The sequence below is a fragment of the Blennius ocellaris genome (assembly GCF_963422515.1).
Source record: "Blennius ocellaris genome assembly, chromosome: 7".
Classification (NCBI taxonomy): domain Eukaryota; kingdom Metazoa; phylum Chordata; class Actinopteri; order Blenniiformes; family Blenniidae; genus Blennius; species Blennius ocellaris.
The window spans coordinates 4,609,017-4,634,564 of record NC_137656.1 but is presented as its reverse complement, the minus strand read 5'-3'; the positions used below and the strand labels follow the sequence as shown (position 1 = coordinate 4,634,564).

The 25,548-nt window shown below is 40.4% G+C and overlaps 1 protein-coding gene across 1 annotated transcript in view; it reads left to right on the top strand.

The window, feature by feature from the left end:
• The window catches only part of LOC308132758 (protein unc-13 homolog B-like), a gene marked incomplete at both ends in the record, with an annotated part of 85,173 nt that extends 59,625 nt beyond the window's left edge, over positions 1–25,548 (top strand). Inside the window, 2 exons of the mRNA XM_080499940.1 lie at positions 24,996–25,291; positions 25,401–25,548. Of these exons, the coding sequence (XP_080356066.1) occupies positions 24,996–25,291; positions 25,401–25,548 (444 nt within the window). The remainder of the gene's footprint in view (positions 1–24,995; positions 25,292–25,400) is intronic.

Genomic DNA, 25,548 nt, shown 5'->3' with positions numbered 1-25,548 from the left:
AAGATAGGGTTGACTTTTATCTCCTACTAAATGAAAAAAGGGAAAAAAGAAATGAGAAAAAAGAAAATGACAGAGAGAGAAAAGGGAAGCAATTAGATGAGGTGCTGCAATAAAATTTATGACACAAATTGTAATGACGCATATAGCTGTGATAACTTTTTCACACATAACCATAAAAGTAAAATCTGACTTTAAATCTATGCACCAAAATATGTGGTTAGTTTAAGCAACATCTAATAATGTTTGTTGTTTTGTGAACAAGTTTGATAGAAAATGTATATTTGTGTTTTGGAATTGAAGTAGACTTTTTCCATTAGTTTTTTCTCTCTATGAACATGTAGAAATGATGACATGTTGATGTAAACATGTTTCTTTTAGCTTTTAATTCAAAGTTCAGGAAAATACACTTAATTCGCAAAAAACGTTCCCCCTTTATGATGTGATCCCACCTTTAACCAATGGCGAGTTCCTGCATTAACGAATAGTGACATTTGAATAAAGACTGCTTTCGGATTATCAAACAGCCATTTCTTTGTCCATGTTAAATACCGATTCGCAAAAATCACAGAGGGAGAGAGAGAGAGAGAGAATTACACACATTAACATCTCTGAGCAATTTAGAAACACCAGTTAAAATCACATGCATATAATAATTACAATCACTGCAGAAATGCCCCTGAAAATTGCTCGTTAAATTACCAGTGCCTTTACACCGAGGACAGAGTCACAGAGTCACACTGATTTCGACGTCATCTGACTTAGAAGCGCCGGTAGAATATCATTAGTCGTGAAATATTGTGTTAATGAATTTGTTTAATGTTCAGTTTGGCCTCATTTTGATCCAGTCGGGTTCAGGGTTTGGAATATTTTTCCCTGAAGTGAGAGTATAAGAAAGGAAACATGACATTAAAGGAAAAAAACACATGAAAGACAAAAGATTGAGTGGGAAAAAAAAGAGATAAATACAGACAGAGGGAGGATTGGTTTGTATCATATGTTGATGATGGCTGTTCAGCATACTAACAGCAAGGAACCTCTGAGCCCCAACAGAGCTGCCTGACATTGTCTGAAAGTCGCCATGGAAATCAGGCCGGTGGGCGGCGCGTGTGTGTGCGTGCGTGCGTGCGTGCGTGCGTGCGTGTGTCTTCAGTTATGCTTTCTAGAATAAATGAGGACCTCGGTGATAAATCACATGTTGGTTGTTGGCATACCGGCTTTTCCCAATCTGTCGGGAGCTAACAACACGCGCACGCACACACTGTGACACGGATGTTTCGACTCATTATCGAGTTTTTGTCTCCCACCTGGTTTGCCACAGTCTTCAAAAGTGACACAATACAACCTGCTGAGCGGGAAACAACATTCACATTTCATGGGAGACTCTAGGAGCTGGACTCACAGCCCAGATGACCAATCTTAGTCATAAAATACATCAAAAAAGGCAAGTCTTGGGGCTCCGTAACGTTGCCGTGAAAATGCGAAACAAAAACTTTGCATTTTCACTTGAAACGTTGTCGTGCAAACAGGGCCTAAGGGAACTTACTATTATTGTAGCAATTTCTTTCTTTCTTTCTTTTTTTTTTTATTTAATTTTTTTATTTAATTTGGTATTTTATTGAATAAGATAGCAATGTGTGTTTTTCAAACGCCGAGCCAGCTGATTTAATACACTTGGGTTTTATACTTTACCCTTCTTTGAAATGAACAGATTGCTTTCATCGATCACAATGTGATGTTTTAATCATGAGGTATTTCCTAATAGCAAACTGATAGCACAGTTCAGTATTTTTTCTATTACTTTTGAACAGATTTGTAAATAGTTTTTGTACTGAAAATATTGTACTATTATTTCTGTATTTCTTTTTTATTTCTGTATTTATTTCTGTATTTATTTCTGTATTTATTTATTTCTGTATTTATTTATTTCTGTATTTATTTATTTATTTATTTATAGAGAAAGAGACTCTCTTCACCATAAATATACGAGCAGCGTTATTCTTCTCTATCTGTGCTGAAAATTAGGCTCTGGAATGGCATCTGGGGATGAAGTTAATCCCAGTGAGGAGCAGGATGCGCTCGCCTGCGCCGCCATCAGATAACCAGCACCTTCGTTTTCACTCCGAATGCCATTTGTCTATTCACTGTGTTAAAGTGGCAGTTACACTTTGCAGTTCATGACACCACAGCTGGTGGATGAAAGGGCTCCTCTCTTTACTAAGAGTCAGTTTAGTGGGTGAAATGACTGTGCTCAGAAGAGATTTCACAGCTTTTCACACCACTGCTCTTCACAATAGGATGAATTGGATTTCGCGGAGGCAACGGATGAATCAGTCACAGATCTGATAAAATGACGGATTATTTTCATGCCTAAATGGCAGAATGTGTTTCCAAAATGAGCGATCGCAAGTTAAGAGTGTTGGTGTGTTTAGGCATCAAAAAAACACAGACGATTCTGGTTTGACGACCTTTAACAGTCTGGAGGTCCGAGAGGTAAATTCAGGAAAGTGATATATCATACAAGTGAAGGTCAATGATGCCACATTAAATCTTTCCTCTTGTCTTATTCTGAAGGTTGTCTGGAGGCACACAGACTTTCCGCACACTTTTTTTTTACTCACAGAGACACAAACTCTTTTATCTGATGGTTCGTGTGTGTAGGTACAGTTCGATTGTGGAAACCGACAGTGACTCAACAGATATGAGTTTGCTTTAACGGGGAAATACTACCATGGGAAATAATATGGGAAGGTATTACAACTAATATAGAGAGTGGAGAGTAGATTTCCTATAACGTTAACTTAATTATGAGTGGATCCTAACGTGTTTTGACATCCCTCAGTTAAAGCCTTTGACTTTGGAAGTAGAAGTTTTAGTCAGTCTGTAACCGTAATAACTATTTTGTCATTGTTGTAATGTGATTTTTTTGTTTTTTACTGAATGAGTTGTGAAGCTCATAAAATTGTTTCCTCTAATCGTTGCTCTATTACATAATTTATTTGGGCAACCCATCCATTCTGTTTTATTCTCACCTGACTACTTGACACTGCTTTTTGGCTTTTACCAGTTCCTGATCAACTCTTTACTACATATTAGTCATTGAATCAGTCACCCAGTGAAGGAAAGTATCCTCCCTGTTAACGCGCCTGTTTCCCGCAGACCCAGCGGCCCTGGATGTCTCATTTGTCGTGCAGCTTTTTGCTTGCCTCCAGGAATTTGCCTCTCTGATGTTTGAACTTTCCCGTTTTCTCTTTCCGTTTCATTTCATCCTGCTGACAAACAGTGAAAGCAGCCACTTTAATGTACGTCGGAGGAGAGAACCTCGTGCTCATTATGTCGCTTTTGTTACTGGCCAGAGAGCAATCCTGACTGAACGGTGCAAAGCTTGGATAATTCTACTAATGTGGATCTTGGTGTATATTATGCACACACGTATCTTAATTGACAGTAAGGAAGTATTATCTCTAAGTGCAGTTGGATAGCTTCGATGCAGTGATGAACATGATGAAACATCACATCTGGATGATATGGCAGCAGGATACTTGGGTGCTGTCATTAAATCTTATACAGGTCGAGAAAAACCTCAATAATGTATAAAATAGCACTTTCAAACTGGTTTGGACAGTATGTAAAATGTCAATTAAAAGTACAAAGGAGTTATTTCTGAATCTCACATTTTCACTGTAATAACAATCCAACATGGTCGCCTGTCAATGAGCTGGTGTCATAACACAACCCAATGGTTTATATTTGTTTATTTATTTATTTATTTTTCAAAAACCACAATACTGACTAATTGATAAATGTCTTCAGGGACTTTTGCACAAGCAAACTCGTTTGGGATTAAAGTCTCAATAAAGTCAGACTTTCAAAACTCAAAATCTTATAACACTGAAGGAAGAACGGGTTTGATTTCATTTTTTTTTTTTTTTTTTTAAATCAAGCATACCTGAGTGGGAGAGCCAGGTAATACTCTGAATTTTAACTCCGAGCCTCTCTTGAATTGACTAAAGAAGCAGAATACTTGATCTGTACATTGCATATGACTACCTGCTGATGCTCAGCATGTGTGCCGGCAATATGACTCTTCAAATGCACCTCCACGATTCAAAGCTCTCGTGGACTTTAGGGGCTGCTGCGAGCACATGTTTAATTCCACTAAGCTTTGAATATTGCAAAAAGCCTTAACGCAGGCGCCATAATGAGACGCACGGAGAAACACACACTCACACACGGACCAGCACTTAAAGTGAAGGCCTTGTCAGGAGTTATGAGGGCTTTGCCTCCTCTCTAGTTGAATGACAGCAAACAGAAAGGCTGCGATCTTAAATGATCTTTTTGGAGCTGCAAACTCAATTATGTAGCAATGCTGAAATAACACTGATCTTTTTTTTACGAGTTGAAAACCGTACAGTGAGCCGAGGCTGAGATGGAGACGAGCATTCAGTATCACTCAGCCATGAAATCCACATTGAGAGAGACAATAAATTGAAATCTGATTTAGTCTTATTCGCACTTACTGTTGAAACTGATTGACAATTAAAGAAATGACAAATTCTGGTTGGCCACCGTGGACAAAACGAGATGGACGTGACACAACGCAGGGGGACGGGATGGGCAAAGGTAGCAGGTCGACACTAAAACCAAGTGGTGTTTCAGTCACCGAAAGTTTGGTGCTGAGCCCAGATTTCAGCACCAGGGACAGTTCCGGGTGCTGAACCCAGATTTCACCCAGATTTTTTGCACCAGGGACAGTTCCTGTGCGTTTTCCTTTCCGGCTGTTGTTACTTTTTCCAGGATCTCGTGGAAGAGCTCTGGAGGCATCCTCAGATAGTGGTGTGAAGGATTTGACATCTTCAGTGCAGATCTCCCCGGTGAGAAATGTCGAGTAGTGCCCCGGCTTTGGCCTTCTGTCTTCTGATAACCATTTGATGCCGTGACGGATCATGAGGAAACTTGTCAACACTAGAATACGAAGAAAATATTGGCCAGAATCCCACGGCGCACTACGTTTCGGGCAAAAGTTGTCAGTTTACACAGAAATGGCAGAAACACTGAAAGCGATAGAGTTGTGATGTCAGGCCACAAATTGGTGTTGTTGGGCCAAAACAGTACAAAATGCCAATTTGTTTTCTTGATAGAAGGTGTTTGCATTTCTCTCTCTCTGTTTTGCTCGCTCGCTCACTCTGCCAGTTTCTAAATAGGCAGCAACAGAAGGAAACTCCAACTCTCTTCCTGTTGCAATTGCAAAAGCTGTTCTGACACTGAAGGCTCTCAATCAACAATATTGATTTTCCTGGCTGCCGAACAGGACAAGGGCGAAAATAAAGAAAAAAAGCAAAACAAAACAAAAAAAAACATTTTTTTTGTGTGTGTTTGTTTTCACTCGAAAACGTTGTCATGGAAATGGAGCATTTAAGTAACTTGTCAATTGTACACCAATAACTTGCATTATTTAAAGTCCAAGAGAAAAGGTTAAAAATAAAAAGCTTTTGAGCCCAAATCAAAAAGAAATGTGCGATATGTTACTTTTTGTGTGTAATGACGCAAACACCGGTTGCTGACTCGTGACTCGTGGCTTCACACATGAAAAGGTGCTAATTACAATGCAATTTCTGCGTCGTCATTGTTTGATGAAAGTGTTTGCCTTGACAACCTGTCATTTAGCTGTCACACATCAATTATAGCAAATAATAATTACGAGCGTGAGGCACTTTGCTCGGACTGTTATCTATAATCAGGCTTCAACATGTCGCTTTTATAAATTAGTACAATGAGCCTCGTCATTTGCCAAAGGAGCTATGATGCTCTGTCGCGCTAATCGACTTCTAATAAACCACTCGCCACAGTACTATCCACTCGCTATAAGAGTTTCAACACCTGTATCTCCCTCAAAGATGATGACCACATGTTTTAAACTGCATGTTTTCATAGTAATACAGGCACTTTTCCTAAGCTGGCTTCCAGAGATGAGCTCTTTCAGTCGTTGGATTCATTCGTCAAAACCATTTCCCTTAAAAAATGAGCCACTTTGTAAGCTGTCCTGTATGGAAACACAAAACTCATTGACAAATGGTTTAAATACGCGTCTGACAGATTGTGGAGGAATCATTGCTTCATTCAGGAGTACAATTCTGACACAATTCTGCTTTTAGGAAGCTAGAATCTCTGTGAAACATAAATAAAACTTAAATAGAGAATTTTAGCTATTTGTGCTAAGAAATAAAATATTTATTTGCAGAGAATTTTCTGAAGGTTTCATGGAGAGGAGCTGAAGAGCCACGTGTCGCTCCAGATCAGCAGGTTACAAACCTCTGGACCAGACCAATACAATCAAAACGCATTCAGCTGCAATCAGTGGCAACTCCAAATTGCACTGAGGTTGAGTGGAAAGATGAATTCAGAACTCCACAGCTGATTTAGGCAAACAAGTCGTATATTTCTACAAACAGACCTGCTATCGTTGCCAGTATGATTTCTTACTTCCATATTGAGCGCATGTGAAGCATATGTGTGACTGTCAGAAAGCTGGAGTGTTGAGAGGAAAATGGTGTGAGAGAGCGCACAACAGCGGAGGGTGATAAAGATAGAGAGAGAGAGAGACAGAGAGAGAGAGAGAGAGAGAGAGAAGGGAGGGAGGCGAGTCTGCCGGCTGTGCAACAAGCTGTGATCATTGGAGCTGAGCGGAGGAGAGAGGAGGAGAAAAGAGGAGAGCCAGACTCTCCCAAGGAGCAGAGATCAATCAGGAGATGCAGGGATGAGAGAGAGAGAGAGAGAGAGAGAGAGAGAGGGGGAGAGGGAGAGGGAGAGAGCGAGAGGCAGGACTAAAGAAAAAGAGAGATGGAGTGAATTTTAGAGGTGGAAGAGGAGAAGCGGAGCGGAGTCTGGAGGTGGGAAGATGCTGAGCGAGCGCTCCTGATCCCACCAGAAGGAGGAAAGTGACAGAGAGTGACACTCCTGTCACGAGAAGAGAAAAGCAAAGGAGGAACCTGTCAACTCTTCTTCTCTGATTTAATCCACTCACTTGTTCTGATTTACCGCCAAGCGGAGTGGACGCACTACAAGGATGGGGGGGGGTGGTGCTTAATTAATTTCCCCAGATTGTCACTTCAAAGCCTTTTTGTCTGCATATCTTTAAACATGACGTAAAGAGGTGCAATCGGCCCCGGAGAGCTCACTGAGGATTGAGCGCCGAGCCTTTTATCCACTGCCGTGGCTGGTTTTTCTCTCTTCACCAGGTAAGGCGATCAGCTTTCACTTTCAAAAAGAAAAGTGCATGATGAAGATGTCAGTGCAGAGAAGTTGCAAACCGTGAGACTTTTCATTGGTGCAAGTTGATTTGAAGATCAGCCATGTTTGTTAATCCCTGTTCTTTGAAGGCACAGTGGTGAGGAACAGTGTTTGATTAAAGCGTTCAGTGACTCCGCTGAAAATGAATCTGTACCACAAGGTGGCGTGGTGGTTCACTCACTTTGACATGGAGTTCATCCACCAAGTGAAGGGAACAGCATCAGGTGCCTGTGGATCAAATACACACACACACACTATAAAACAAGTTAGTCCCTTATATTATTACTTTATTTTCATGAATGTAAATAATAACTTCAACAGTTCCAAAGCTGTTGCTGTTTGGTTCTTCTCTTCTGCAGTGTGTTAGAAGTTAAAGAGGAGCTCTAGTTTCTCATAATCTGGCTCATTTTGATATTATGTGCATAGACAGTCTAATGTCGGGACGTTGAACATGAAACCCGGCAGCCAAAACCACCTACCAGGGCTGTTAAAGATATTTCATTTCAGGGGCCACATACTGGACCGGTAAAATAGTGCAATAATAACTACAAAAATGACTACAATCCCAGCATTAAGCCAATTTTAATTCAATCTTCTCATGCAAAATACAGTGAAATGTCCCTCCCAAAAAAAACATCCTCTATACTTGTTATATTGCATGTCTTTACATAAAAACTTTATTTAATTTAAAGGTCATTATAGCATTATAGCATTTTACCGGTCCAGTCCACTGAAGAGCACACTGGGTTGTATACGTGGCCCCTGAAATAAAACGTGTTTTTCACCCCTGATCTAAAATCTCAATGTGAAAGCTTTTTCGGTGACAAAATGACTTATAAAGTAAAAAAAACAGATGAGATTAAACGTATATTGATGTTAATTTAAGCCTGCTCATGCTGCAGATGTGATGATGTGGATGCACGTTCTTGTGATACGGAGACTGATGTGTTTTGTGTTCCACGTCCAGAGTTGAGTGAAAACACAACTGTTCCTGAAGGTCTTTTAATATGCTGACGTGAGCTCAGCGAGCAGGAATGAGACAGCAGCTTGAGTTCTCTTCAGCTGATTCACTGAAACACCATGAACTCTCAACACATTATATACATTATTATAAGAAGCACTGAATTGAAAGAAATAACAATTATTTTCCATATTTCTGCAAATATGAGTTAAAGCTAAATAAATTGACCTGCCAAATTGATTCTCACATATTGTGCCTTTACAGTGAGGAGCTCTGATCTTTTTAATGTTGTGGGTTCTCAGAAGACCCCCCCCCCCCCCAGATGAAGCTCTCAGGGAATCACAGTATAGAAGTGATGTGTGTCATTGAAAGTGCTCAACTAAGTGCTCCAGAAGAACCCACATTTCCTCGCCTTGCCCATTTACAGTTAAAAAAAAAAAAATCAATTTTAACCAAGTCTGCTGAAATAAAATCAAAGAGAGCGTGCCCCCGAGGCACTGTTTGGCTCCATGTAGCTTCCATGGCAGCGATTTGCCTCATGCCATACAGTATTTCTGCATCCCAACAGTCCAGCTTGGCATCGAGCTCGCAGTGCATGTTTAAACATGGAAGAAAATAAATAAATAAATGGAAAAAAAAAGAGTCCTCCAGCGCTGTGCAGCCACATCCAAAACAGCTCAGTGTGTGGGTACGGGAGTCGTGATCCCCCCCACTCATGATGTGTGAGCGTGTCGAGGTTTGTGGAGCGTGCTTTCAGACGATCCAGGCTGCACATTCAAACACCTCGCTGGAGGAGTGACAGGGAATTAGCCGACACTCTCGCTACATTACAGCTTCTCTCCATCTGTGGGCCAATATGGTCACGGTCGGCCTGGATGAGCGGAGCCGATACAAGAGGTGCGAGTTACGGTGGACCGTAATCCTTCATACGCACAAACACTGGCATGCATTATGTAAGCATGCAGAAGTTTACACATCCATCCATCTTGTGCACGACTGGATCTGATCCCAGCAACTAGTGTAGGTCAGGGTGAGGGTTAGGACACTGACACACTTTCACACTTGCAGCGAAGTCACACAATAAAGTTTTCAAGTAAAAACAGAAAACTTGCATAGCGTTTTTAGGTGTCTTTGTGAAAACGCTGCCTTGCCATGGAAACAGGGCAAAAACACAACTTTTTGAAAATGTACTACTTGGTGAATTAACTCTCATAGTGGAAGGTTCGTTCTCAGTGTAGATGCTCTCGACAAGCAAACTTGGACTATGACACACAAACAATAGTAACACACCAGTCTTTTGGCTTTGACAATGTAAAAAAGTATGTCACTGGCAACGTATTTTTTTTTAAATAAACACCACGATTGTTTACAACTTCAGAATAATATTGGGGCTAGTTCTCAACCAGCAATTATTACCAGAGGACCTGAACATGTCCATGTATTCATCTGTCAGCCAATAATACTTTGATAACAAGACAATCCTGTTTGTGTGGGACATGATTGTCTGTTTAACAGCAGTGTATTTATCTGCAGTTTTTTTTTTGTGTCTGCACTGCACAGATCTGGATGTAGAAAGTCATGGTTTCTTCTTTCAGATCATCAGAAACAAGAGATCTACTCTTTCGTCCTCTGGGTTTGTACTTTTCCTGTTTAGTCCTCTGACTGTCACTAAGTGAGGATTATGTGTGGTGCGCACTCTGAATCTGACCTCGTCTGCTCCCAAGCTCGACGGGAGCCCAACATGGTGAAAGGCCACAGTGGGTTGTTGTTTTTTTTTTTATTCCGCCAATCAAGCAGCGTGAACGTGAAGCGGAGGGTCTCACCTGCCCAGGCATTCATGCTGCAGACACAGTGACATTTATAAATGCAAATGAGTGTAAACAGATTCCGACATACTCGGTTTTTACTCTTCTCACCCATCTGACTTCTGAAAATCTTTTATGTTTCAGACAATAGGCCGTGGAGTCATTGTTGTAAAATGGCAATGAGGAGGTTTTTAAGCCACAAACCGAAGCCGATTAATTATCTTATAGGACGCTGAGGGAAAGCAGAGACAAGCACACCAGGTACAGGGAACAGGTACACAGATGGGCGTGGGAGTCAGCGTAGATATTTTTCAGCCTCAAATGGCAATTCTATAAAAAAAATAAAATTAAAATAAAACATTTATCTGTGTGTATGGCAAGTAAAAGTGAGCCGGCTGAATGCACATCGACTGTTGTGCATCTGGTGCCAACGCTATTAAAAAAGTTAATGTACTCATGAACATGCATGAGATTTAGTTAAATTGCAAGGTGCCTCGTTATGAAGTAATTGAATTAATTCCTACCACATCAAACAACAGCGGGATCTGTTTGTGAGCACCCGAAGGACGGGGACGGGCGTTTACACAAGTATCAGCTGAACATCAAAGATTGACAAATGTGTCACTGAGAGGAAGTGAAAACCTCTGTTGTGTTTTCGGGGGTCGAAGTCGCCGAAGCTTGCTTGATATCACTTCATCGTTTTCATAATTTCTTCCATTTTCCCTGTAAATGGAAATCGTATTCAAATCGTTGCAGCTTGCTGCATTTAGAGGTTTTTTGAGTTTGTTGTATTCTTGTATCATCGAAAAACTACATTGTAGTATATCAGCTGATACATTGACATCCAAAATATTGACAGTGGACATATAGACGAAAAATTTATGTTGACTAAAACTTGAAATACAAGTCAGTTTTATTTTCTACTTACAGCAGTGGGCCAGCCTTTGCAGATTATGGGAGATGACACTTTTAAAGCGGAACCAAAGCTGAATCCCTATAAACCACATATTGTACTTTGCCTTTATATTTTTTATATCAGTATATATCATATACATATATTTCAGTGATTTACCGACTTTGAAATATGTATTCGTCCAGGTTCCCCCTGACCAGCCAAAAGCATTGCTGGTTGAGAAAAAATACATTAAACATAGTGAGTGTCTGATTTATTAAACTGATTTCTTAAACTTTGTAATTTGGCTCTTTAATTGTGCCAGATCGATCTCCTTTAGAAAAGAAAAGATAAAAAGAAAAACTCAAAACTCAAAACTTCTTTAAAAAGAGAAAAACTTTACTCATGAAATTATAAAATGCCTCCTTTTAGTTTAATTATAAACACACTTAGCTAAATCGAATACCGCATATAAAAAGTATTGTATGAATTTATATAACATTTCTCAATATACTAATCATATAACAGCATCAATCATCATCAGTCATGTGAAAAATGCACTATTTTGGTGAAAACTAAATAAAACAAAAGCATTTCATTATGAATATTATCTTTTAGCAGCCTCAACATAGTATACACTGTTTTCAAGGTTATCTTATCATTTATTATGTGTCATAAAACCATACATGTTTTAGTTTTAGTCAGTCTAGGGCTGATGCTGATTGGAGATGTTTTGCACTTTGTTTATATTTTCTACATTTATTATGTCTAAATAACTTTTGAACCGATACTATTTTTAAATATACATATCTATTTAAAAAGAAAAAACATCTCAAGTTCAGCTGAAGTGCATAAATGTAGCCCGATTTGAGAACCAGTTTCATAAATGTTGAAGCAGCAACAGTTGAGTTGGAGAATTATACTGAGGTGTCAAATATATGGCCTGTTGGCCAAAACCAGCTAAAATCCTAGCAAGCCACCAAACAAATTGTGAAGATTTTAAAGAAAACATCTTATTTTTTTCTATTTTTTTAAAGAAATTTCTTGATTGTAGTGGACACAACACAGCACTGATAACTGACACTGATATTCCTCTGTATTTTGCAGCAGAAAGTATAATTCAAATTGACTTTATGTTGAGATTGTGGTTATTCTCAGTAGCCGTTTGCTGTTGTGCAAATATCAACATTTTCATCACGTATACTCTGCGCCACAACAAAGAAAACATTTATATTTTTTAAATTTAAAGGGTATTATGGAACAATTTTAACCCCTCGAGATGAAATTGGACTGTACGTGGCCCCTGAACTAAAATGTGTTTGACACCCCGCACTAATACAAGCTTGGACCTCAGGCTTTATTGCCCTGAAATCACATCTCCAGTCACCAATGTTCCCGGCAGAGTAACACACTAAACAATAAAAACATCTAACATAAGCCTGAAGAAAAAGGCTTCCCAAAAGTGTAATATGATGTTTTTTTTTCTAAGACAAATGATCCATTGGTGGTAAGGTTAAGGTTGATGAGAAGTCCTCGGAAGGACAGAAACGAGTGGAGGAAACATTTGGTGTCTGTTTCCGTCCTAACATGACAGGTGATGAATGGATTGGTTGTTCTGAAGTGGATCCAGCAGGAGAAACAGACGGCCGGGGTCACCGAGCACAGCGCTCCCTCGGCAGTAACCGAGTTGAGGAATGGAGAGAAAAGCCGCGTTTCCTGCAGAGACAGGTGAAACAAGCAGGAGACTGAGCTGAGGGGGAATGAGAACTGACACCAGATGAGCCCAGCTTCATGTCTGAGCGGCGGTTTGATGGGAGCGTTTGACTGGAAGTGTTATCCGTAGTATCCAGGCAACAACTTCACACGTTCCCACACTGGATTGGATTTAATCACAGAGCCTCTCACTGGTTGATTTTTTTGTTTTTTTCTGTTTTGAGATCTTACTCACCGATTTTAATCAATATTGACACGACAGCGTGATGTTTGTGGGCTGCGCCTTTCATACCAACACATCCCAGAGGTGATCGACAGGCCTGGGCTCTGTTGACTGGAGGGAATCTGCGCACAACGACCAGATTGAGACGTGATCTCTGTGTTTCCCTGCTGAGAGTCGTGGTTAGAAACGGTGAACAGCACAAGTAAGATGGAACAGACCAACAGAAAATATCATGATGATACTCGGAAAACACACTGTCACGACCCTTCAGTGGGTTTTTTTTGAGCCTCTGCAGATTATAAAACTCAACAACACATTGAGGAAAGTTGGTAGATAGACTTTAACATATCTCAACTACAGAACATTTTTGAAAAACAACTTTCAGCACCCTATTCATCCAAAATCTATCAATAGAGACACAATCTAGCCTATTTTTGACTGGTTTCATTTTCATTTTTGAATTGTTTCCAACTTGGTTTTATTGTTTTAGTTTTATGTTTAACTGGATTTAAATCAAGTTGGGAGACATTTTAGATTCACATTACAGCAGTTGTTCAGTCTACAAAACTAACTAGGAAACTAGGACTTGGCGATATGGCCCAAATTCATACTTTTCCTCAAAATGGCGATATACAATATGAACTCGATGTTTTTTTTTTCTGAATTAAATTTGACCACAAAGACAGGCACTATGATCCACCACCAGCTGCACAATGAAAAGGTGGAATTCTCCAGAAAAATGGTGAAAAGATGTTGAAAGAATTGTGAAAAGATGCATTGATGTTCGTAGGGTTTAGCGAGAGGGTGTCAGACCAGTGAAATGACAGCACAATCATGTTTAGGTGCGAAAAAATATCATGCTTGCATGAAAATGTAACATCTTAAGAGTAAGTGCAATTTCAACATTGGACCAATTTTAAACAATGTATCCTGGTGCAAAATACAGTGAAATTTCTCTTTCAATACGGCCACAAAGGCAAATACAACAAAGACTCAACTATATGCATCTCACAGACCCTCTGGGAGTCACGACACTCTGGGGGCCACCATTGTTGTCCATCTACTCGCACATGTGCAGAAAAACTGTTGTGTTTTTCCCTAATTTCCATGGAGACAAAAGTCAGAGCACTTTCAAAAAGTCTCACCATGGGGGCCATTTTTGTTTATGGATTTAAACTTTGAACAAAACCAAACTCATGACGGGTCAAAGACGAGGGAAACATCAGTTTATCCCGGTGTGTGCACAAGCAGGATCCTCGTTCAGGATCTCGGAAACGTCTCAAAAAAGCCAAGTCATTTGGACGTGGGGGGGGGTCCGCGCATTGTCATTCCCATCGGGATATCTGTTCCGGGCGGCAATGGTTCACGGAGGCAGACGCTCACTCGAGGGAACAGGGAGGAAAGGATTGAGGAGGGAGCAGGACCGCCTTATTTGATTTGCTAGGGAAAGTGATTACGCCTTCTGCTTGCCAACTGCCGACCCAGCCACCCCCCCCCCCCCCCCCCCCCCCCTCGCTCCTCCACTTGCCGGCTGCCCAGTGGCGGCGACACACCTTGCAAGGACGTTGCTTTTACAGCTGTGCTTGAGAGCCCATTCGAGGATTCAAGTGCACACACTTGACTTGTAACGCAATCTGTTTATGCTGCAAACTGAGTTTGGTGGCGCCGCCACAAGCAGGGTGCCGGCCTCTGTTTATGTGCAACGGAGAGTGATTATTTGAAGGAGGGGGACCGGAGGGAGTGTCTTGTCTGGGTGGCTGCGTGTGCGTGTGCGTGTGTGTGTGTGCTACGGTGTGTTTGAAAAATGACTGATGGAATTGGATGGAGGTGGAGTGGCGATGATAAATCAATTAGAGTGCGCAGGAGAATTAGGCTAATGAAGGTGACAGCAGGGCCAGTGTCCCACTCAGCCATGACTCAATCCTCTGGGTGGGTGTGTACACACGCACGCGCACACACGTACACACACACAAACACACACAGTTTTGATCATGTAAATGGCTCTGACGTCAGGTTTCATTGGAGTCCCCATTTTGTTCCAACATATTGATCAGCCTCATTAAATAATAGCTGTGTTTGTAAAGTATTACAGTACAGCGAGGTTTGTGGCATTCATGGGGTGTGAGGTGCTTTTTCAAGAGTCCACAGAAGTGGCGATTCGGATTGTTGGACCTTAAAAGTTAACACAAGAGAAACCTGAGACGAGTTACAATGTGCATCTAAAGTGCAAAAAAGTATGTCGCTAACTTCAGCTTGAATTTAAACCAAAGTAACAGCTGTTTCTGCTTTATTCGTGGGTGGCAGCGGTTTCAGTTACAGGAGCTACCTCTCTTATTGCTCGTGGAGCAGCATTAGCACACTGTGAGGGTGAATGTGTGAAAAGCATCTAGTTTCGCAAACATTAACCCCAAGAAATGCTGTCACAGAGATAATTTCAGATCATTCTGAAATTATCACCCAAAAAAGCCTCAAGTTGTGTTATTTCTTCCATTCTTAGTTGCAACAAAATTTTAAAACAGAATCAGCGCCATAGATGGATTTACAGAAGTTCATTGTATTTTGCACCAGAAGACATCACTGAAAAGGACACGATGTCAAATGTCAACTTGTTTCTCTCTGTATATTTAATCAAAAGATACTGACATTCAGTTTCATGCACTCATTGTTCTATGCACTTAAAGGACAACATTTAGAGCTGTAGTTGTTTCTAGATTATTATGCGATAATGTCACCAGTCCGGCCTGCTCCTGATCAAATGGGTCCAGTTAGTATCTGTAAACTGTTACTACGGATCGTCGCTGCCAGGCTATGTGCAAAACGTGGGTTTATCTTTGTCTTGATTAAATAATCTCTCCTGAGAAAGGCGTAGTCTGGCTCGCAGCATATGTCCTTCCAGTATGTGTAGGTGTATATTGCTCAGTATTGTTCGAGCTTCACACAGACGCGTTTGTCAGTTAAGCCACTGATAAGCTGTGTTGTCTCTCTCCTCTTTGCCTTGAATATCAAAGCATCAATGATTTCTTAAAAGAACTCGGGAAGCAACATTATCCCCACATTATCTTGTTCTTTTGTACCTTCTTAATGCCTTTTTCTTTCTGCCTGAGCCCATGTGGAGATGTTCACCCACAGTCACGTCTGTTTTTTAAAGCAGGCCTGCAGATTATGAACATCCAGTATGCGTAGAGATTATCTACGCTGCAGCTTCATAATCATGACTAAATTTCACAATTTTATCACTTCTCCCGGAATAAAGTTAAAAGGTGTACAAAAAACAAAAAAACAAAACAAGTTTGGTTTGGGGGAACTTCTGTGTGGATTTAAAACTTTTACCCCGTGCAAGCATAAGTAAAAATTTGTGTGTCTTGTGTCTCAAAATGGCTTTGCGTTTACACAAAGGCAGCAGAAATGCAGCAAACAATGTAGCTGTCATGCCGAGCCACATGTTGGTGCTGTTGGTTGTTTTTGTAATAAAGCCACACACCTGCACTCGAGAGAACAATACGCTATAAACATTAACAATGACAGTACACGGACAGTCATACAGATAGACGACCAAGTTTCATTGAAAAGTTTCATGTTGCTATGTATCCACAGAGACGAAACATTTTCGATAAGTGGCTCCTAGCACTATTATAAATGGATACCCAAAATGTAACAAAAGTTTCGCATTTTCCCTTGAAAACCACAGAAAGAATAATGGGGGGGGGGGAATGCCTTTTCCCCGATACCATTTTTTAAATAAATTTTTTCTTTTGGGAGTTTTAGATAAAGCGATTCAACTCTCAACTTTAAACAAAGTGCAAGCAACAAAACAATAAAAATACATTAAATACAATTAAAACTATAAAATGGCAGCAATAAAAACAGGAGCTCAAGATGGGATATAATCCAAGGAATAAAAATAAATGAGGTTTCAGATGATTTTTAAAATGGCCATTGGAGGGCCTCTGTTTAGACCTCAGTACCTCTGAGAGTAATAACGCCAATTATTTCCATCAAAAAAACATGTAAGCTTATTCTGAATATAATGGAAACCGATTGTTGTAAAAGTCAGATTACATTTATTGACTTATTTTTATACTGAAAGGATCTGACTGACATGCAGTGTGAGTAAGGCTCATCTTTACTTTAGTGTCACACTCCAACCACCTGATCAGTCTCAGAAAAGGATTATTGCTTCTGGTAAGAGAACTTATTCAACGTGATTTCACTGATACAGTCCCCCCCCTTACTTAAATCCATGTTGTTGTTTTTTTACCCCATCAAACCCCGACACAAACCCTCACAATGTTATTGTCTTTAACGGCGCGTCATAATTACAACAGCAAGCCGGCAACCTATTCCTCCTTCTACATAATCAATGTAATAACCTCCATGGTTTGCATTCAGCATCTTTGTAGTTTTGAAAAGCACACAGAGCAGGAAATAGCTCCACTGGATGAGGAGAAATTAGTTTTTTTTATTTCTTTATTTTTTTTTATTTCAACAAACCAGACTGTATTTTGACTCAATAAAACAAGCTTTCACTGTTTTTATGCTCTCATTTTAAGTCACTGTTGGATCAAATAAACTGTGACTGCTTCCATTCTCATAACTTGCACCCCCACCCCCCCCCGGTACTGACTCCCATCGATTTACCTTCTAAAATTACCCCTGTCATTGCACTCTACTTAGTTGCTCTTTGGAAACAGCTGCTATCACACTGTTCTCCTCGCCTCTTTTGTCTTTTAACTGTCTGTCTTTCTCAGCTTGCTGCCCACCATTCTTACAGCTGTCCCTCTATCCCCCCCCTGTCAGCAGACAGCATAGCATCACTCCTTTCACAAATGTTACGTGCATCAAAGATACTGGTGAGCGTGTTTCTGGCACAGAGACATGGCGTTGTTGCCCGTCATCGGCAGTTATGTCATTTGTGGGTCTGTCGTGTGTTTTCCTCGTCCCCGTGGGGAAGAAAACTGGCAGGATTTCGGGATAATTTTGCTGAGGCCTTTCCAGCACAGCGAGGTGGAAGTTTTCAGCTTCCTTCAAGGGAAAGAAAAGTAGATTAAGTAGATCAAACCACAGATTGAAGGAGTGTGAATCAACATTGAAAACAACTGAATAACCAGGGCCACTCACTTGAAATCCAATATGTGCAGCAGTCTCGATAGAAAATCGTGTTTTGCTTTCAAGCGCTATTGCTGTATTGTGGTGTGTTGGTTTTATGTTTCTTCCACTGGGATGCCAAGTCACTCTAATCAATAAAAATCTGATCGCGCATATGTGTGTATATGTTCATTAAGATGCACGGTCCATTTTGATAATGAAGAAATCTGAATTCTGCAAGATCAGCAGAAAAGCAGAATACAGGGAGTGGTTTATTGTAATCTCCATTTGCAGCATTGTGTGCGTATGCACAATCACAAGCCTGTGAGCGTGCTGAACCTCACCTGACTATAATGTACTGAACATGAGCATCATATCTGTTGGTAACCTGCACTGAAGCTTCAGGCAATTCTTCAAATTCAAATGGGTTGGCCTTGGTTTGACACTGTTTTATATTTATTGGTATATTATTTTAAGCTGTACCTTGAGAATGTTTAGAAACACACATTTCCACATTCTTTGCCCATCACATTTGTTAAGGACTCAATTTCTTGGTAATTCTCAAAAACTGGAGAAATGTTCGCTCATATTCAGAGTTAATACGACGCTACAGGTCGAGGTCACTACGATTTGACGAGGGAGTGCCGAGGACGATCATAGTTCTTCTAATTGCTGATTAACTTTTGTTTATACAAAAACACTCTGTTGTGTTGTTGCTGTGTTTGTTAGCTTGCATTGGAATGAGTGGAGCACAAAAATGTGTTTGACGTGCTGAGGAAAGAAGTTGTCAAGCATCTGAGCGTTACAGCAACTAAATCTTCCTCTGGCAATAAAGGCGAAGGCAGTTTGGGAGGTGATTGGTCAAAATGTCAAGGTTTGAGGTACAACACAGAGAACATCGTATAATAAAGTCTGAATAGTGGGCCATGTGAGGAAATACCTCTCACAACAGTAATAGCACTTTTTTTTTTATAAGTTATTACAGTTTGTACTTCACCTTTCAAGCAAGTTAAACCAAATGCAGCCAAATGAGCCTGTTTACATGACAACGTTTTGCTCGTCTGCTGGATGCGGCGCCTTTAGTAGATCATCATGTCTGTCTCTGTCTGTATTGTCCAGCTTTAGTGAGTATGATCTCCTCGATGAGGTGGTCAGGCGACTGGTAGCATGTAGTCAAAAATCCAAGGACTCTGTTTCACAAGATGTTTACCTGTGATTTGTGCTGAGCTCCATACTGTATCTAAGACCCTTTTTCATTTCATTTTCGAAATTGCATTTCGGATGTGTGTTTACAGGACAAAGGTGCTCGGGGTCACTGAGAAGGCAGCTTTTCCCACACAAGGTGGAACTTTTTGAAAACGCTTTGACTCCGCTTGGCAGATTGAGGCAGTATTGAGATGTTGTGTTCTGAAACCAGCCCAAAATTTCTTGTGTACAAAATGGAGAAGGTGTTATTAATCATGGGAATTGTGTCACCGCAAGTGTAAAAACCTGTTCAGTCTTTTGCCCTGAAGCAGTCGATATTCAGCAGGATTAACAGATTGACAAAGTAAAGGTTGACAAACTGTAAAGATACATTTTGGCAGGCTCAGGGGTCATTTTAACGGCTGTTTCCCGCACCTTTTATGTGTCAGTTTTGCTTCAAGGCTGCAGATTTCTGAAGGTACATTCTTTATTGTTGTCATGTGGCTTGCTTCATAAAAGCCTCTGTTTGTCCATCCGACATCTCTGATGCAGAAAACCAGTAATTGTTGAATAATCCGACTGAGCCCTTCACATGTTAAATGCATGTGAGCAATCTCATTGGGTGCAGAATGTATCTTGTAACTTGATTATTGGTGTCATGGAAGCACCCAGCAACCACTAAAGTCGCTGCTTGATTGATAGGCTGATCATGATATTGGAAAAAGAGCAGGATTGCCTGTTTTGGCTGGTTGCATTTAACATGCTGATCAATAAGTTTACAGCCTCTGTAAAGGAAACATGCTGAGGGGCTTTTTACGACACCCGTCGACCCGTCGGGGAGAAAGCCGTTACCAAACAAAAGCTTTGACGACGGCGATGAAGTTTGTCAGATTCTTGGCAGAACGGTTTCAGGGACGGTCTTCAACATTTCCAAATGCACCGTTAGACTTTCTTTTGGGGCTCAATGAGCCAAAAGATGTCTGTTATGTTTGGGTGAAGTTGAAGTTGAAGAATTTGCACAGCTGACACATTGAAGGCAGCTGCTGGTGCTTCTTTAGATAATGTAGACTGTCAAGCACATTTTAATTCAGGGGCCACTTACAGGCTGATTTCATGTTGAGTGGACCAGACAGGTAAAATAGTGCCATAATAACTTTTGAACTCAAACTCAAAAGTTGTTTGTTTTTTTGTCTTTTGTTGTGGTGCAGAGTGTACATGATGAAACTATATTTTCACAAAATGGCACAATTACTGCTGAAAATTACTACAATCTCAACACAAAGTCAATTTGATTGAGCATAATACATTGAAATTTCCAAAAAACATCTCCTATAACTGTTGCATTATACCTTTTTTTTTAAACTCACCATAACAGCATGGATTTGAGGCTAGTACTAGTTTACTATCTCTCATGGCAGCATCACGGATATTTCAGCTCAGGTCTTAGTGTCGTGTTTTGTCTGCTGCTCTTCAGAAATTAATTAAAAATGTTTTCTTTGACATTTTTACCATCTTCTTGGTGGTTTGGTGGCTGGATTCGTGCTGCTTGCGGGCCTGTTTTGGTCCACAGGCCTGCTTCATGAAATTTGTGGATATCTATTATATACTGTTTTTTTTTTCCTTTTCATTGACTTTCATATTTTATAATTTATTTCAAACACATAAAAAAGTACAAATAACTTGAAGTTTCTATCACATGCACTTTTATAGTGAATTAAACATTTCTTGTGAGTCCTCGGAAGGCAATTATTTGCCAAAACACCATAAATTGTTGGACTTTTAGTGTTCGGTAACACATTGCTTACATTTTATTGTTTGCAATGAATTTAAAAATGAGTGGGATTTTGGACATTTATATTAAAGTCATCAAATATCACTTTTACTAACTTCATTATCCTTTCATGCACCATCTATTTCAGTGCCATTGAGTGGTTGATACTCCATGAAACAAAACTCAAGTAGCAACAGCAGCAATTCTGTCACAATAACTACGACTTCAGTGTTCAGTGGCCCCAACGTCTTCCTGTGTACCCTGCCTCCTGCCAAAAGTTCCAGAAGCCAGTCGTTTTCCTGTATGAGGAATTATGAGGCTTGTACTTTCTGATCAATTAGATATGAACTCTCAACAAGACCTTAATTGTCACGTTTCAGGTCTTTAATCCATGAATCAATCCATCAGCTTCCTCTGAATACTTGAGCTCAGCCGTCCTCATGTCCCGACTTCTCTTTGTTTTTAGTTTATTCTTTAATTGACACTAATGGTCTTGTTCATAGTCATATTGACAGTTGACAGATTGTGTTTTCAGGGAACCTCAAGTACTTTTTGACTGGAGAAATAAGCTAAACTGCAGTAAGAGATTTCTAAATATATTGTTACAAACCTTCATATGAGTGTTTATGAGTTTTTTCTCCTCAACATAAGGAAACAAAATAATTTCTTAGTTTTCTTTGAATTTTTTTTACATTTTCTTGGTGGTCTGGCTCGATTGGAGCCTCATGCGGGGATGTTTTGGTCCACGGGTCTAATGTTTGACCCCCATGATCTATACCCAATCTATTTGAAAAAACACAAATTATCAAGAGATAAAACTGAGTTATTTTGCAGTATGTGAAATAATATGCAGTACTGGTGACACATTGGGAAAAAAAATGGGACGGAAGCAGCTTTGAAAGAACTGGTCACCAATAAAAGTTTTTTTTAGATATATAGATTGAACTTTGTCAGTCTGTGGAAGCCTGTTTGGGCAAGTACTGCTAAAACAACCGTCTTCCAGAGAAGCTTATTAAAATTATTGAATGCAAACTATCACAGGAAAATCCCAAGAAACTAACATTCTTATTTAATTTTACAAAGATGATGATTTAAAAAATAGATTCTAGAATCCAATTCTTCCTTCTGTCTTGTGATTTGGTGGTCCACTGCAGTGTAATTTGCCAGAGAGGAAGAGAGATGTCTCAGAAGCAATTCTTGTCATTGGCTGGTTCTGCAGCAGACGCTCAGAAAGTCTGCCCTTTTGGCTCCAGTGTGAGCTTCCTTTTTTGGATCGAATCCAAGGTGAAATGGCAGAGAGCGAGCTGGCAACAAGAATACGTAAATAATACCGAGCGACACGAATCAACCAAATCACAGAAAGCGTCCATCTTTTGTAATTAGGGGAAAATTGTGGGTTTTGATAATGAAAGCTTTGAGCGTGAATAGTGACGGGACCGAACAAGATGAAGCCGTGACACGGTTCGTTGACACTTGCACCTGCCCAGAGCTTCCTCCCATCCTCCCCAAGCTCGCTAATTGGTGGAGCTGGAGGGGATGGTGGGGCTTTCAAACATGCCATCAACCAGCTGCTCACAGCTGGCCATGAAAACAGAAACAGTCAGACTGGCTCTGCCAGAAGTAACCAGCAACCTGAGCCAGAAAATATCGGAGAGGCATCAGCTCATGGTGACAGTTTGTCAGTTAAGGCTCCAGAAACCTTCAATTTCTTATTTTCTTATCATTTTATTTCTTCTATGGAGTTGGGTTCAAGCTGTAATAAATATTTATTTGAGCCAACCCCACACATATAGTTCCAGTGGAAGAAATAACTATATATAAGAAAAATGCAGTAGTACTTACATCTGTATACTTTATCAGCTTGATGAAAAATTGTGGCGGAAAGCCTGAGACTTTTATACATTAACATTGGGCTGGGATGAAACCTGGACTGGCCAATCACAGGTCCACCTTGGCAGGTTATTCCAAAAGGTTTTCAGTGGCTCCGACCATCGTTGCGGTGTAAACAGACCCCTGAAGAACAATGACAGCTTTCGGCTTTCGCCTGAAAATGTTGTTTAAATGAGGACTCCGTCTGAATAATCTATCATCAGATGCTCTCACATACTGTATCTCCGTTTTTTGTCTTCTTTAAGGTTGCATCATTGTTATTTCATATCGAATAATACATACAGTAGTTTACTTCATGAAACTGTATTGACTACTACTTTTAAATGGAACATAGAGAACTTTTTCCAAGAAAGGTTGGTGAGAAGGAATGGTGTGCTTGGATTGTATGGTTACTACTCAACAATTAAATAAAAATAAATCACAAAAAAGGTCCTTTTCTGGTTTTAAATATTCACATTTTATTTAAATTGACAGCGATACTACTAGTTTTCCATCCACTGATTTTACTGTAATTGTGGTGAAGGTTGTTAAGTGTTAAGTCAGTCAATGATTCTGATTAAGTCTGCAGCTTGAGGGTCACAAGGCTTGTAGTAACAGATAGATAATTTTTTTAAATACTTTTTCATAACATGAGGCACGCCATATAGTAAGGGGATTGGTAATCCTAAAACATTTCATAGTGACATTTTTCATATATCATGCGTCTCTTTGACAGTCTGTATTATTTCAAGATGTCGGGTTGAATGTGATAGCCAGCAATCACTTCATTATTGTACATTAAAAATATTTCTTCGAGCAAAATGTGTGTTGTCACACTGGATAAGAAAAAACTGACCACTGTCACTCTTCCATACAGATCCCCCACTTGGTCTGACTCTTGTCTACACTTTTAGATCTTTCTCCTCATTTATTGCATGAGAGACAGTTGCTCCACTTTGTGACATTGACAGAAATCAATCAGTCTGAAGGCTTTCAACTCTATTCTTAAAGACTTGGCATCGTGGCGTGAGTGAGAGAAAGCATCCGCACACTGTCCATTCACATCCTGATCTGAATTACACAGATTTCTTCTGCTTTGGGTTACGTTATGAATACATTCTGCGAATTTAGCTTCCAAGTAACAGTAATGAAGCCAACTAAAAACCTTTTGATGACCTGCAGAAGACCTTTGGCAGTTACATTCATCTGGCATGCTGCATATCACTCTTGTGACTTGAAATATTAAAACATAGCGTACATGAGCCACATCATATTGGCGTACAGGGTAAGAGGGGGAAATGTGGTGGAGCACTTACTCAATATTCTGTTTGATATCTACATTTTGTTGGGACTAGTGTGAAAGTAACTTATTAGAGTATAAATTAGAAAAATGTGTATTTCTGATGAAGATAAAAAGGTTCAATCATACTTATACGATCTTGTGTTTTCAATTATTCCAGTGATTCTGCTCTTTGTGTTCCCTTTTCAGTCATGGGCCACTGACCGGGCCATTGAGTTCCTGGGTCTAATATGCTGCCCACATGCTTTAATGACGAATAAGCATTTTGATTTTATCTCCCACTTTCCATGTGGTTATCTGGATAAGAACAGTCTACATTCTTGAGAATATGTTCTCCAGGAATCGTTTCAACGGGCAACATGGAGCAGGTGTACCCCCAAAAGGAGGTGCAAAGTCAAAGACTCATCCACCCAAAAAGAGGGCACCAAATCCCAGGGTTGCACTGGTTATCCGGGGAAAAATACATCGTCTGTTGCAAGGATCTGCAGACCACCATGTACCTGAATCCCAACTATATTATGCTGGAATCGAGGAGGAAGAGGAAAGGGAGAAACATGAAGTTCGAAAAGAGCATAGGAGCGCATATCCAAAGGTTAGCCCCAGAACTGAAGCCTACTCTTCGAAAGGTCCAAGCAGTAAAGTACATGGAGTAGGACCCGGTCCACCATGTGTAGGAGAGGTGGAGCTCAACAGAGAGGGATGTATAAGAATACCCTGTACTTTGCAACATAAAAGCTGCAGGTCTACAAACCTAAAGCGGATCTCCTTTGAAAGTGGACTTCGGGACCCTCCTGAGCCGGTGAGACCACGTTCACATTACAGTCCAATTGGTCCAGACATGAATGGTACAAAATTTGCATCAGCCGCTGGAACAGATTTTGCCTCACCCCGTTTTCGTCCAAAGAGACCATATTCTGCTGGGGATTGTGTGGATTACAACTTCAACAGAACTCTCCCAGGCGTTTTAATGGAAGAGGAGGAAGATAAAGACGAGGAGTCCAGTGCCATCATAGAACACATTCTAAAAGAGCTGAGAGGAATTAACAAGATCCAGGAGGAAATATCTGACCTCAGGGATTACCTAACTTCAGTCCGAGGGTCTGTTGAAGAAGTGTCATCTTGTGTAGATGCTGTGCTGTTGGAGATTGAGGGAATTCGTTCTAGCAGCAAGACCGGATCAGGGGTACATGCAGGTACTTGGTCAGCAGGAGAATGCAAAGGTGGACAACCCACCCGCAGGAGGCCTGCAAGTGCCTACGGCAGTTTAGGTAGTGCAATGCCAAAGTCTGATTCTAAATTTTTCTCTCAGGTATGCAATGAGCGCCATAGCATACATGGAGATATCCTTCTACCAAGATCAGCAGAGTCTACTGTGTCCCCAATTGCTGAATCACTATGTCATCAGGAACTGGATGAACCAGATGACAACTCTGACCATAGCTCAGATATTCCAGTAG